Below are 14,741 nucleotides of genomic sequence, written 5' to 3'. Positions count from 1 at the left end.
TGTACAGCACTATGGTATATGTCAGAGCTATAAAAAAAAGTATAATAGTAGCGTGTGACTGTGAGGGGACATTAGTGTCAGCTCCTCTGTACAGAGACTGATAGGACTGGCTCAGTGTTTTTTGTACAGCACTGCGGTATATGTCAGTTATATAAATGTATAATAATAGTGTGTGACTGTGGAGGGACATTAGAGCGTCAGCTCCTCTGTACAGAGAATGATGGGAGTGGCTCAGTGTTCTCTGTACAGCACTGCGGTATATGTCAGAGCTATATAAATGTATAATATTAGTGTGTGTCTGTGGGGGGACATTAGAGTGTCAGCTCCTCTGTACAGAGACAGATGGGACTAGCTCAGTGTTCTCTGTACAGCACTGCAGTATATGTCAGAGCTACATAAATATATATTAGTATGTGAAGGTAGAGTGTGGACATTAGTGTGTCAGCTCTTCTGCTGCAGATGGTTACATGAATGGTGCACTAGAACATCTATAAATACTGACCGCCAAGGCAATCCATATGTGCAGCTGAGTGTGTTCCTGTTTCAGAATACTGATAACTTCATCTCCTTCGGGAAGCTGATCAAAGTCAAGCTCGATGACCTGCGAGAGAGAAATGGAGGTAAATCTGGGTCCAGATCACTAATGCCACAGGTGGGTGGGCAATGATCTGTGTGGTATTATTGTGCCCATTACAAAGTTCTGAGATCAGGTAGTGAGTGCTATTGACTACCAGCAGTGGGTTTGGGGTCACACAGCAGGTAGGTAGGGATAAGGCGATGGGAAGGTATTGAGGGAGGCAGTCCCTGGGTATTGGGGGTTAGCCGTCAAATATAATTAGCAGTGTTAAACCCAAAACATTTTTCAAGCTGGGTGGCAGCTCCTGTATTGTGACCCAACTCATCAGTAACCACTCAAAAACAGACGGGTGGCTCCTGAAAAGTGCCAGGAGGTGCGCCCAGCTAAAAGGGGTCGGGGAGAACACTGATTAGGTATTGGAAGTCAGTGATCTGTCATGGTGGAGGGACAGATCATGCAGCAGATGGTTACTGCTGGGCATCACCGGTGAAAGCAGTAAATACAGTGAATCAGAGTGGATGAAAAATCAAGACCAGATGTTACACTGCAGGCAGAACTCAGGCGTTGAGGTATTAGGGGTCCCAGAATACACATTGGTGGGCACTGGGGGGGTCATTGGGTTTGGGTGCAGGTCATGGGGGGTAAATACTGGGAGGTCAAAGGTCAGCCACTGGCGGGCACTGATCAGGTTTGGTGAGGACATGGGCATCTAAAGTCAGAGAGGGGTTGGGTATGGCGGGTAAGAGGCCAGACATGATTGGGTATTGGAAGTCACTGTTTGGGCCATAGGGGTCAAAGGTCCAAAGGTCACAGGGCAGATATTTGGGGGCCTAAATAGTACAGTATGTAGATATTGGGGGAAAATGGGGGTTAAGGGGTGTAAAAAATTAGATATAACAGAGGGGGGGGGGTATGTACGGACCCAGAGGGTAAATATGGGGGTTATAGGTCAGGCAGTGGGTAAATACTGCGGGTCAGAAGCCAAGTAATGGGGGTCAGAGTTTGAATATTGGGGATCAGAAGTGACAAAGCACTGTGGGAGATGGGGGACAGGGAGGGGGCAGGAGGTAAATATTGGGGAGGTCAGAGGTCACGGTGGGGGAGGGGGTATTGGAGGTCAAGCAATATGTGGACATGAGGGTCAAGGGTCACCAATCTGGTCACGGATGGGCCTAGGTAGGAGTCAGGATGGTATGTCCAGGCTCTTACCTCATCCGTATCCCGTAAAGGGATCTCTATAGAGCCGCGAGACATCCTGCAGCCGGTGGAAGCCCCGAGCAACCCCGACACAAACCCAGCAGGCTGCTCCGAAAAGCGGAAATGACGTGAGGAGAGCGGAGAGGCGGTTCGCAAGTGATGGAGCCCCGCCTATAAAAACGTCTGACGTCACCTAACGTGGTATGCCGATACGTGTCGCCGAATGTTAAATCAGCGGCTATCTTTTTGGTTTGATAACATGGTGGTTGGAAAAAAAATTAATTAATTGAAAACAAACCACTAAAATTAGCATAAAACCTATTATCACTTAAAAATAGGTCAGTAAAAATAAATGAACTTTTTTATGTAAACTTGGTGTATGCAAGCAGAGCTAGGCTAAGGATGCCACCCGGCTGGTAAATCACTGGCTAGACCGGTATTCCTGAGTCGATAATATAAAATTATATGATAATTGGTGTTCTATACATAGTTTATTTGTAGCACGATTCACTATTTATTTATCAGGTCATATTAGGCCTCACTCAGGATACTTCAATTGATTCCCAGAGAGGATGGAAGTAAAAAATTGTGTCTGATGCGAATTTTCTATTTTTTGGGGCCGATATGGAGTCAGAAAGTGACCAGAAATCAAATCCCTGCATACCGTGAAGTGTACTTAAACTTAGAAATTTCACTTTACATAAAAGGGTAGACAACCCTTTTATGTAAGGTAAAAATTCTTTGTTTGTGTTTTTTTAAGTGCCTAGACGATAGAGAATGAATGGGAGCGCAAAGCCTTCCGGGATACCCACGTCACGCATCCAGGAGGCTCTTGGGTGCTCCTTCTGCGCATGCCCGAGCATCTCATGAAAAGGGTAAAAAAAATTGGCATTCTCATGCTTGTGCAGTGAGATCGGTAAGTTTTTTTCCAACCTACGTCACCCGATCTTGTGCCTGTGTCGGGTGACGTAGGAAGAAGAATCCAGAAAAAGAGGCGAAGATGGCGGCGCCCGGTGCCCCAGCTCAGAGACAGACACCAGGACGATGCGGGATCCGATGGAAGACACCTCCGGACTGATCTGCTCTGCAGGATTGAAGGTAAGTGTAATTTTTTTTGTTTTGGGCATTTTTCAGTTTACTTCCTATTTAAATGCTGACTCCAGGAAGGCCACATCCACTGTGGCCAATATTTTTTGTCTGGAAAGATGGCAACCCAACATGCAGCACCCGGCCCAGGGACATTAGGTATGCCTGGGGGACCCTAAGATTTGGTAAAAATGCTGCAACCAGTGGGGGTTATGTATAGGAGACCTGTGTGGCCAAACCAAGGGTCTTTGACTAGGAGCCCCACTTCCTCAAAATTAAACTCTTACACCCCAATTTTAATATTATTATTAATATGAATAAACAGTATTTATTTAGTGCCAAGATATTACACAGGGATGTACATTAAATGGGGGTTGCAAATTACAGATAGTGAAACAGAACCACTCTGCTAAAGCTCATTGGGCCCCCAGTAATTGATAACCACAACTCCGTGTAAACAAGCTGTCATACAAAGCATTGGCCAGACCTCACCTGGAATATGCAGTTTTAGGCACCACAATAAGGAAATTGTGGAATTGGAGAGAGTGCAGAGAAGGGCAACTAAACTAGGAAAAGTAATGGAATTTATTTTTTCCCCTGTTGGAGCAAATTGTACCAGAGTTTTTTTGCCTTCCTCTGGATCAACTCTGTCCATAGGGTTTTATATCTAGGATTCTCCAGAGGTTGGACTTGATGGACTTTTTTTCAACCTAACTATGTAGCTATAAATAATACTGTATATTGTAATGTAATGCCATTGATAAATGGAAAAATTTTGATGAAATCTTTTTTTTTTTTTTTTTTAGTTTTTGCTTCCTATCTATCTATATTTCTATGATTTCTATCCTTAGGGCCATTTCAGACCCACAGTGAGCTGCACCGCAGTCCCAACCATTCCCAATGAAGTGAATGGAACAGGTTGGGAACCATTTTTTTTGCATACAGATTGCAATGCAGTACCCAAAAACAAGAAGTCACTTTGCTGTGCCATTGTCAGGTGCAAATCTGGTTGCCTGTGATGCAGTTTGCACACAGCAGGAATTTACTGTGCACCCATAAGGTGCAAACCACACAAGCGATGCTGATGGGTAATAATATTGCAATTGTTTGCATGGGGGGGTGGCTTTCATTTTTATATTATTAAGCATTTAATAACCTATCCTGTAGTAACAGTCCTCATTCATTCAGTATTCACAATTCACAGGAACCGCGCCATCTGGGGATCCAACATACAGCAGTTGTTCGAGCATTTTAATTCTCCATCCAGATATCAACTCTCCATTGTTTACAAACCAATAAATTAATGTCCTTCCTAGGGACTGCAGAGCTTTCTGCACGAAATAAGAAGTTATCATTGTACTAAGAAGCAGGTTGAACATTTTCAACACATGCTTCACCCTTCAACCATTGCTGTGCCATTTATATGTACAGGTGGATATAAAGTGTACACACCCCATGCCAGGTTTTTGTGATGTAAACAAGTGAGACCACAACAAATCATTTCCAAACTTTCCTACCTTTAATGCGACCTATATTCTGTACAATTCCTTTAAAAACAAACAAATCTGTTAGTATTTTTAGGGGAAAATATATATATATAAAAAACTTAGCATAATCTTGTTGCATAAGTGTGCACACCCTTAAACTAATACTTTGTTGAAACACCTTTTGATTTAATTCAAGCATTCAGTCTTCTTGGGTTACAGGCTATCAGCATGGCACATTTTGATTTGCCAATATTTGCCCACTCTTGCAAAAGTGCTGCCAATCTGTTAGATTGCAAGATCATCTCTTGTGCACAACCATTTTCAGGTCACCCCGCAGATTTTCTATTGGATTTAGACTGGCTGGGCCATTCCAAAACTTTCTTTTTCTTCTGCTGAAGCCATTCTTTTGTTGATTTGGATGCATGCTTTAAGTGATTGTGTTGTTAAAAGGTGAACATTCTCTTCATCTTCAGCTTTTTTGCAGACACCTGAAAGTTTTGGGACAAAAGTGACTGAAATTTGCAATTTCCTCCTTCCTCAGATAGGATTCTCCCACTGCTAGGCACACCTCTGGCTCTATGTAGGTTCTGCTTTTAAAAAGTTCTGCAAATTAAAAGAAAAGGTACCTTTATTTAAACACTAGAGGGCGACATGACTTTACCCTATCTGGACAGAGGTATTTCTCAATACAATTTTTGTAAAAATGAAAAATGATCAGGTCTCATAAATGTCTGCACACAGCACACAATTGTACCTCTTTTTATTGCTTTATGGAATTGGCCTGTCTGTGCTAAGTAATTTACATTTCCTGCGTGCAGAAAAATACTAAAAATCTGTGAACTGTGTACGAAAGCTATAAGAATTCATTTATTACTATTATTATTAGGATTATTATTATTATTAATAATAATAATAATAATAATAATAATAAACAGTATTTATATAGCGCCAACATATTACGCAGCTCTGTACATTAAATAGGGGTTGCAGATGCCAGATACAGACAGTGACACAGGAGGAGAGGATCCTGCCCCGAAGAGCTTACAATCTAGGAGGTGGGGGAAGTACCACACAATAGGTGGGGGGATATGGAAATGTAGTAAGTAGTGAGGGTTTTAGGAGACAGAAGATGGGTAGACAAGTTTAAAAAGATGGGTTTTGAGGGCTCTTTTAAATGAACAGAAAGTAGGAGCAAGCCAAATAGGACGAGGAAGACCATTCCAGAGAGTGGGGGCAGCTCTAGAAAAGTCTTGGAGCTGCGCATGTGAGTTGTGACAATTTATTTGTATATTTTTATTTCTAAACACGGGTAAAGTTGTGAAAAATTAGCTGCAATTATTATTATTATTTCTTTGTATTTCCCAGGATCTGGGTTCTCTGAGTGGTTTTATTCAAATAGGAGGGGTACATGCCAAACGGGCATGATAAGTAGCTGGTTGAATTGGTGTGATAGTGACAGGCATCTAAGAAGAAGTTGCTGCAATATTATATTTATAGGGAAAGAACTCTGCTTTTTGGATGATTCATTGCTAACATTTAATGATATCATTATTTATAAATCTGTAAGGCCAGTTTAGTTTATTTTTGGTGTCATCATGCCCTCTTAGGTACCTGGGCAAAACATGACTCCCTATTCCCATGTTAGCACTTTGCAGAATGCCATAGTTGACCTGTTGTAAACCAGAAAAATAAAATAATCTCCCTTTCTGATGCAATGCAAACATTCCATTAACTATGTTCACAATGTGGGACAAACACAATTTTTGGGGGTGATGGGTATTGGGTTTGCCTATTACAACTTCTGTGAAAAAAAAAAAGTAAAAAATTATTTTGTTATCTGGACTCCAGACAAATATTAAAAACAGATGAATACAGCTCTAAAGTTTTAAATCCAAGCAGTGTAAGTTTTTGATTACAACTTGGAATCAGCAGGAATTTGCGGGGCCAGAACAGCAGTGGGCCGACCAAGAGAAGAAAGAAGCAGCACAAGGAGATAAATTAGATGTGCCACAGTACAAGCTGAGAGTGAGAGAGAAAAGTGACAGAGAGAGGAACTTACCAGCCTTCTGCTTCTCCTTTGGTGTCTTGTCACAAGGTGGGTGCAAAGTCCTGATTTACTATCATACATTTATTTCCTGCTCATATACTAATGCCTTCTACACTATGGCTGGGCACACATAGTAATTTTTGCTTGAGCAATCATAACCCTTACCCATGGTCAGTCACTAGAGATCACCATACATCATGATAGCAGAGTTCTTCATATATGTGCAATCCAGTGCTGCTAAATGCAACTGAATGGGTACAGATTCTTAGTGATTGCCAATGGGGCTATTACAGGTGATGGTGGGTTTGGCAAGAATAACCCATGCACCCAGCCTATAGAACTGGCAGGGTACATGGCAGTACACAAAGGGGACCCTAACTAATCAGCACTGCATTTTACATGAAACTCTGCAATGGAGCTTTCATATCCCACATAAAATAAAACAGTCATGAGCTGTCAATTCACACTATGGGCCTGATTTATTAAAGCTCTCCAAGGCTGTTGAAGATACCCTTTCATTAGTGAAGCTGGGTGACCTAGCACCTGGAATGGATTTCTTAAAAGTCATTTGCTATTTGTTAGCAAATGTTTTTGATCCTAGATTAAAATATTCCAGGTTTGCTGGATTAACCAGCTTCACTGATCAAAATGTATTCTCTGCAGCCTTGGAGAGCTTTAATAAATCATGCCATATAATGCAGCAATGCACCATGCAGCGAATAATGTCCCAAATGCAGAAACGTCAGATTGGCATTAAAGGCAATGTCTGAGGTTCTCACTACGTATGGTGCAGTGCATTGTATGCATTTCTGTGCAATGCCTAATTAAGTGCTATGAATATAGTAATGTCACATCAGACAGAAAAGCAGGTATTCATGCATTTCAGTATAACCCACAGGCACCTAAGTCACTACAATGTGAATAAAGAGCTGCACTCACTTTTGTTTACTCTGAATTTTAAATTCTTGGAACATCTTTGCAATATCGTTTCAGGTGTAAGATCCACCAAACAAATGACGCAATTATTTGTAAAACAAAACAGTGACATGAGTCACGGCAATAATCCCCCGGTGTGATACCAGGAAAGAGGAGAGTGTGGGAGATCCATGTATAAACAATGGCGGATACACAGAGCAGGCCTTGCACTTATCGGAAGGGGGACGCCATTCTGGCCCATGCAGCCGAGCTGCTGACATAACAGACCGTAAAGAGCTGTGTTATGTATACAGAAAGAAACAAACGAATCTGGGAGAAAAACGTTGGTGGATGAATAAAGTCACAGGAGATATAAGACAGGGGGTTGTGGAGTCCAGTGTTTGGTGTACTGTATTTAGGAACTGCTGCCTTCAACGGATGATTTTCTCCAGGTAGGAAAGCAAATGGTCAATTCATTTATTCGTAATACTTGGATATGATTATATGATGATGATACGAAACAATGATGATTGGCTCAAAATGTGATTGCACTTTAAAAGGAATTTGTCACTTAGGGCACAGGTTCTCTTAAAAAGCCACCACCAAAGTTCCATCCTAGCTCATGTCGAAGCTTTGGTTTTGATACCAGTGTAAGTTTCACGGCTATCAGTGCCGGAACTTACACTGGATTGATGTCTATCTGGCCTACTCATGGCCTACAATAGTCAGGGCCTGAGGTTGGCTGAAAGTATCATGTGTTTCCAAAGACCCCAACAGACCAATGGCATGGTGATGGAGCATAGTGAAGGTAAGTCCATCAAGGGTAGGCCTAAAGGGAATCTATTGTATTTTTCAGGGGTGGTATAATAGGAATCCATGGTGTTTTATGGGGTGGGCGTATGGGAAATCTATAGTCTTTGGGGGGATTTATTAAAAACAATGGTCTCTGATGCTCTCTACAGGATACAGACATACACTGTATCCCTCTTTCCATCTATTCTGAGTACCTTGGACATAATGCTAACCAGAAAACTTGTGTTCTTTCGCCCATAAAAGGATCCCTTGAGTTTAAATCTAACAAAATGCTCTTCATACATCCCCTGAGGAAGAACGGCAAAAAGCGTTGGGTTACGAGACGTTACTTTTGTGAACAGTGGTGGATGTAGCCAAAAGTGGGCCCTTGTTAAAAACTGACTTGGGCTCCCCCCACTGAACTGATTTGTTGCCTATTTTGGGGCCTCTTGTGGCTGAGAATGGTACAGGGCCCATGTTTGCACCTTTCTATGTCTGCCCCTGAAAGTGAAAAATGACTTTGCAAGGAATAATTTATATTAGGATTTTACCTTGGACCTGATTGACATTTGCTTTGTGAACATCAGAGTCACTACTTTATAAATAGACCCCAGGAGTCATGACTTTATTGGGGATTCACCTTAGACTGACCCTATTAGGTTATCAATAACTCCAGAAAAAAGATCTCTGCAGTAGTAGTGGTGTTATACTCCTTCAGTGGTCCACATCCCTTATCTCCCCTCCATTTCGGCACTGGATTGTGTCGTCGCCATTTGACACCTTCATGGATTCTTCCAAAATTGTCCTTTTCTCTCTACATCATTACAAGGCTCAGCAGTGATGTAGGGATCATAAAATAGTGCACAATGAGCGGAGGTGATAGGTATATGACACTCCCAGAAATGGCAAACGTGGGGGATTTGTCCATTGTTGACTTCGTCACTAGAATGGTGAATTGGTGTCTGGTTAAGTACCTCACACAGTTGAAGTGTCAAAGAAAATGAACAGTTCTGTGATTTTCCTTTTTTCCATTTTGAAATGAAATGTAATACAGTCCTTGTGTTTTTTTAATACAGTCCTTAATTCTGTTGATCCTTTTAAGAACACAATGGGATTGATTTATTAAAGCTCTCCAAGACTGGAGAAGATACACTATCATGAGTGAACCTGTGAGATCCAGGACTAAATGTTGGTCACTCTCCCCTCTCCAGATTTATTCAAGCCTGAGATAGGAGCTTTGTCCTTATCCTCCCCGTTCTTATTATCTTTAGTGTTTCCATTTCCCATTAGGAGCTGCAGACAAGTCATTGTGATGACTGTACAATATAACTCTTAGCTTCTCACTTGCTGATGGGGCTGGGAAAATTGCAGCATGAGCTTCTGCTGAACAATATTTACATTAGTGATGAGCCTGTGCCCACTCTCCGGATTCCAGCGTTATTCCCAGCGACGGCTCTATACTGTCAGCTAATAAACAAACCAAGCAAAGAATCTTCCAGTCTTTTCATATTCCCCACTTCCTGAGATCAATGTGGCTCACAGCTCTACAGCCAAAGTCAAAATAAACCAAGGGGACCGGTACCCAATTGTGCTGCTTTGTGCATCCCGGACGAGCCCCCAACAAGGTTACGTGACAGCCATAAGGACAAAACCTACTATACATCTAGGAAATCATATATAGAACCCCTGTTACCTGCCAACACTTCCATGCATTCGTGATCCTCCCTTACTGTGCCTAAAGTATTGTGACAACATTTTTTAGGACCTGACATTGTGCATACTCCATGCCACTGCCCCGCTTCTTTATTGTGCTTTGGCAATGCTCACCTTGAGTTGTTTCCATTTTGTAAATTCATCTAAGAGCCTTACCACCTCACCAGAATATGGAGCAAACCTACAAGCCTCTAGTTTCCTCAAAGGGTCTCTACAATCTCATAAAAGTTTTACCATCATTTTCAATATTTTGAAATCTCAATATTCCAATTTAATAATCTTTCATTATCCTATATTGAACATTCTGGTTCAGTCTCCTAATTGTCACACAGGCTTCTGAGGTTCAAAGTGTGCCACTGTGAGAAGGACCCCAGACTCCCCCCTGCAGGAACCACAAGTTTTTTTGGCATGGGGGCCCCAAGTCAGTTCTGCACAGGAACCCACTGTTGGCTACATCCATCATTGCTTCCAATAGAGAGTACAAGTAACGGTTTCAACATTTATTACACGGGCATGGTCCTGTGTATACTGCCTGGGAAATGCCATACCATTGTCACGGCAGGAAGATTAAAAGATCAGCAGTGCTGATGTACAAGAACACATTAAAAGAGGTTAAAAAAGTATTGCATTATAAATACTCAATCAGGGTTCCTTCGAGGTTGCTACGGGCAGGTTTGCTGGATCATCCAGGTTCTCCCATGATAGTCTATCTTCCCCAGTCTTGGAGAGTTTTATTAAATGAGGCCCTATGAAAAAGCACAATATAAAATAAAAGGTTTTGTGAATTATTGAACAAATGCAATGGACACTATGCCAACTTGTAATAAAAGAGGAGCCGGTACCCAACAACCTCACATACCATGTGCCTGGGCTCATCCCATATCATTAAATCCCCCTTATTAATAGCAGTTTGGGTTCTCCTAAACATTATTTTATTTTTGCACAATGCCAGTCTAGGAAATTCTTTCTTCGCTGTGCACTCCAAAAAACATTTCAAAAAGGAGTCAGCCAAAACAATAAAAAAGAATATTTCATCCTTCCAGAAAAAAAAGAAATATTTTTATCACAGCGGAGTGAATCATCTCCTGTGTGTATCTGTCACACTCAGATAACCTTCCAGCGGATTTATTTTATTTTAGCACAATTTGAAGCATTTTCATTTTTCAAGCTCAAATTGGAATCTGTGCAAATATTTGTTTGCCTGGAACTGTTGGCAAAGTGGAAAGGAGAATCGTCAAATAGATATTGAGCGAGAGTAAGAAATGGGTGAGCGATGAAGAGTAAAGCTGGATGCTTGTGGCCCAGGGCGAACGATTGTGATTGCCTCTAGTGTATGTACAGCTGTCCCCAATATCATTTAGGATCAGCCATTGTGAATACTAAACAACCAATCAGAGGCAAACCTTGTCATATTCTATAGAGGAGGACACAGCAAGGTGTCTCCCGCTGTGTCCCCCCCTTCCAATGCCATGGATATATACAGCGCTCGTTCATTCTATTGTTACTGGAAACAATCACAAAAGATTGTTTCTAGCAACAGAAATCTCTAACGATCTGAACAGCGCTGTGCGAAGCGTGTAGCTAGCTTTAGTCTCATTTTTGGTGCCATGGCTTGGTGCCATAGTCATTGGGTAAAGCTGTTGTTAGTCCTCAGATTATCCCATAGCATTGCCCTGTGCTGCTCTTTATCATTCTTGCTTTAAAAGACATCTCCAAGGTACATTTCAAGAAAAAGGCATAAAATGGAACGACTTGTCCTGCCAACACAAAGTACTTGACATTCTCAGGATTGCCTGGCTACGTAGCTTACAGTACATCTAAACTTTGTAACTAAGATCTCACGAAAGCTGTAGGTATTTTTGAAATTTGCTTTCAGGGGATTACTTATAAATGTTTCTGCCCAAAGGTCACCCAACTTTTACCCAAAATTTATACAAATTTACTTGGATTAACTAAAATTATGGATGAAAGCATATTTAGATAGACCCCATAGTCATGTAGTTTTATAGGATGACAATTGTCTCCGGATTGTGTTCTTGCATTGACCAATCAGTAATATTTTCCCTTATAAAGGGTCATGCCACTGGCTAATTTTGCTTATATCCACCAGATTGCAATGGGCCACCATTGTCATCAGAAAGCCAGTCCATAGCTGATGTACAACCTACATTAAATTGAGTGCATGTGGCCAAAAGTGGCTGAAATAGGCTGGAGGATTTGGGCAGTATTGATATGGTGGAAGGTGAAAGAAATTGTTTGGAAAAACATGGGAGTTGTTTTTGATACACTGTAGGAAATTTAATGGCTGCATCAATTTTATCTGAAGTGACATCACCTTTCAGAATGTTAAATTCAGCAACCCCAGAACACAACACTGGTGATGTCCACCATGACATTCTTCTATCTAATAAGGCCACCAAGATTAGCCATTCTCAGTCAAGGTTCCATGAGACCCCATGGCTTCTCCAGAGGTTGCTTTAAAGGGTTCCTTGAGCTGTTACACACTGACGTCCCATTTGATGATGCCAGCACCACGTAGTAGAGCCAGCTACATGACTCCATGTTGACTAATGATGTTTTTAGGTGTCTTCCTGAGGCTGTTAAAAATTGTTATACACTGTCTATACAAGACACTTTAAACCAAGGTTCCATGAGGTTGCTCAAATGGGTTCCACAAGTTTTGACCTACCATTTGAGGATGCCTGCATAGTTAGTTATTGGGCCAATAGCATTGGGAAGAGCCAGCATCATGGCTCTATTGATGTTCTTAGGTGTCTTCCCGAAGCTGGTAAAATATCCATATGCATTGTCTTTACTAGACATTTTCAACCAAGGTTACATGGAACGCCAGGGTTGCTCCAGAGGTTGCTCCAAAAGGTTCCTCGAACTTTGACACATTAACCTCCCATTTGAGGATGCCTGCATAGTTCTGATCTAATAGCACTTGGAAGAAACAGCTTCATGGTTCTAATGGTCTTCTTGAGGCTGTTAAAAAAATACTAATCCACTGTCTATACTAGATGTTCTCAGCCAAGGTTCCATAGAACTTCTCCAGGGGTTGCTTCAAAGGGGTTCTTGAGCTGTGACACATTGGCATTCCATTGCATGATCCTTGCATAATCCTAATGTACTGTCTATACCAGACATTCTCAACCAAGGTTCCATGGAACCCAGAAGTTACCAAGGTTTCCTCTAATTCCAGAGGATTGACCTCCCTTTTGATGATGTCTTGAGCCAACACCACTTGGTAGAACCAGCTGCATGGCTCTAATGATGTATTTATGTGTCTGTCTTGGACAGCACTGTAGAGTGGCATCAAATTTAGAAGCTTTTTTTCCCCACTGACCCCCCCCAAAAATTGGATTATAGCAGGAGTACCTAAAATTGTTTTAGGGGTTCCTCAAAAGGTAGAGAAAGGCTGACCTAGCTTCATCTCCTCCATACAGAGAAGCCATTTGGACTGCAAGCCTGATTTCCCCCCATATTTGATGTGCGTAAATGATCTATAATAATAGATCTCATGCAGCTGCATTGCCCGCTCTGAAAATAATCCCCTGGCATTTGAAGGAATACATTAATGAACTAAAGGCTATTTTTATGTATTTTCCCAGACTTCACATTCATGTTCTTCTTTCTATATAAAGCAGCAGTGTAAGCAATACAACAAATGAAAGCAGTCACAGGCTTTGGAAGGAAAAACAAAAAAGAGCCGGAGAAGAGGAGGAATGGGAAAAGGTACACGGGCAATAGGGAGTAAAAATGTCAAATCACCAACCACCAATCAGAATCTTAGCTTGTCATTGTATATTTAGAACTGGACGTCTCTTCAAAGGTAACGCCTGAGAACCAACTTGTCATGAAGACAGATTGTCTCCTATCTTTAGATTTCTGTCAACATGTTAGTAGTACTCCTATTTGTTTTTTTTATTATCTTTTATTTATCATCTTATCATAGGAATCTTCTGTTTCAACAGCGGGATTTAAAAATTCCTGCACAGTGGAAATGGTCTGTTTAACATCAAACTTTTTTTGAAAGTTTAAAGTGAACTGGACTCAAAAAGTGAAAATTTGCTAAGTTATAAGGAATGTCATAGAATATCACCCTGAAAAATGTATTCTTCCTTCTAAAAGCACCCTAAAAATAGCAGTGCCTATGGACCATTGTGCCTACAACCACACAGCTGTATAACATCTGAGTATTTTTAAACATGGAGGAACCCTTGAAATAATTTTCAGGTACTAGAGTACCCTGGCTATTTTACTCTATCCACAGATCACAGTATGTTAGTGGTGGTCAATAGGAAGAATATCTGGCCATCGGGAAAATGTCACCCTTAAGGTGCGTACACACTTCCAATTTTTATCGTACCAATCGAACGACGAACGAAACAGGTAGCAAAATCATTGGTGTTACTTAAACTGACCGGAGAGGTACAAACTCCTCATTGTTCACAGAATACCCAACAGTCTCTGGAGAAACCCCAGGGTTTCACAGAACTCTGGTTGAGAAAGACTTGTCTAAGGCATTGCTGACTGAGATTTGATGATACCATTAATGAGGTGGCGGCTGTTCTCCTTGCTGGAGGTTCTGACATAAGGAAGCAAAGCCCTGCCTATACCAAGATGTTCGACTGCAGAATATGGTCAGTGATGGTGAAAAGATTGGCCGCAGGGAACCACAGGCGATACTAGTCATTAGCCTGACATTTTTGGGGCTTAGATTCTTCCTGTTAAAAGCAAATCTATGCTTGACCAATGCAGTGAATTGCAACTGATTTTCTTTATTGCCCCTCCACCTAGGCTAGACTTTAAACATGTCTACCACTGGCAACTGTTTACCTTGAATTTGCGTCCCCAGCAAGTACACTAATCACGGTACTTTTGAGTATGGAGGGCCATCTGTGCCACTCTTCCTAGATAACAGTCT

At 41.5% G+C, this 14,741-nt stretch overlaps 2 protein-coding genes across 3 annotated transcripts in view; one reads left to right on the top strand and one right to left on the bottom strand.

Moving 5' to 3' along the window:
- CTR9 (CTR9 homolog, Paf1/RNA polymerase II complex component) overlaps nt 1–1,914 on the bottom strand; it is a 16,449-nt gene extending 14,535 nt beyond the window's left edge. The window contains exons 1-2 of the mRNA XM_072422266.1: nt 1,787–1,914; nt 503–601 (exon numbers count right to left, since the gene is read on the bottom strand). Of these exons, the coding sequence (XP_072278367.1) occupies nt 503–601; nt 1,787–1,831 (144 nt within the window). The 5' untranslated portion in view covers nt 1,832–1,914. The remainder of the gene's footprint in view (nt 1–502; nt 602–1,786) is intronic.
- Nucleotides 1,915–6,317: 4,403 nt separating this feature from the next.
- The window catches only part of IRAG1 (inositol 1,4,5-triphosphate receptor associated 1), a gene marked incomplete at its 3' end in the record, with an annotated part of 67,832 nt that continues 59,408 nt past the window's right edge, over nt 6,318–14,741 (top strand). The window contains 2 exon segments of one of the 2 annotated variants that reach the window (XM_072422263.1): nt 6,318–6,442; nt 7,388–7,761. 2 annotated transcript variants of the gene reach the window in all.

This window comes from Pyxicephalus adspersus, chromosome 9 (genome assembly GCF_032062135.1).
Source record: "Pyxicephalus adspersus chromosome 9, UCB_Pads_2.0, whole genome shotgun sequence".
Classification (NCBI taxonomy): domain Eukaryota; kingdom Metazoa; phylum Chordata; class Amphibia; order Anura; family Pyxicephalidae; genus Pyxicephalus; species Pyxicephalus adspersus.
Note: the sequence above shows the minus strand (reverse complement) of the source record. Positions and strands in the feature narration are given on the sequence as shown.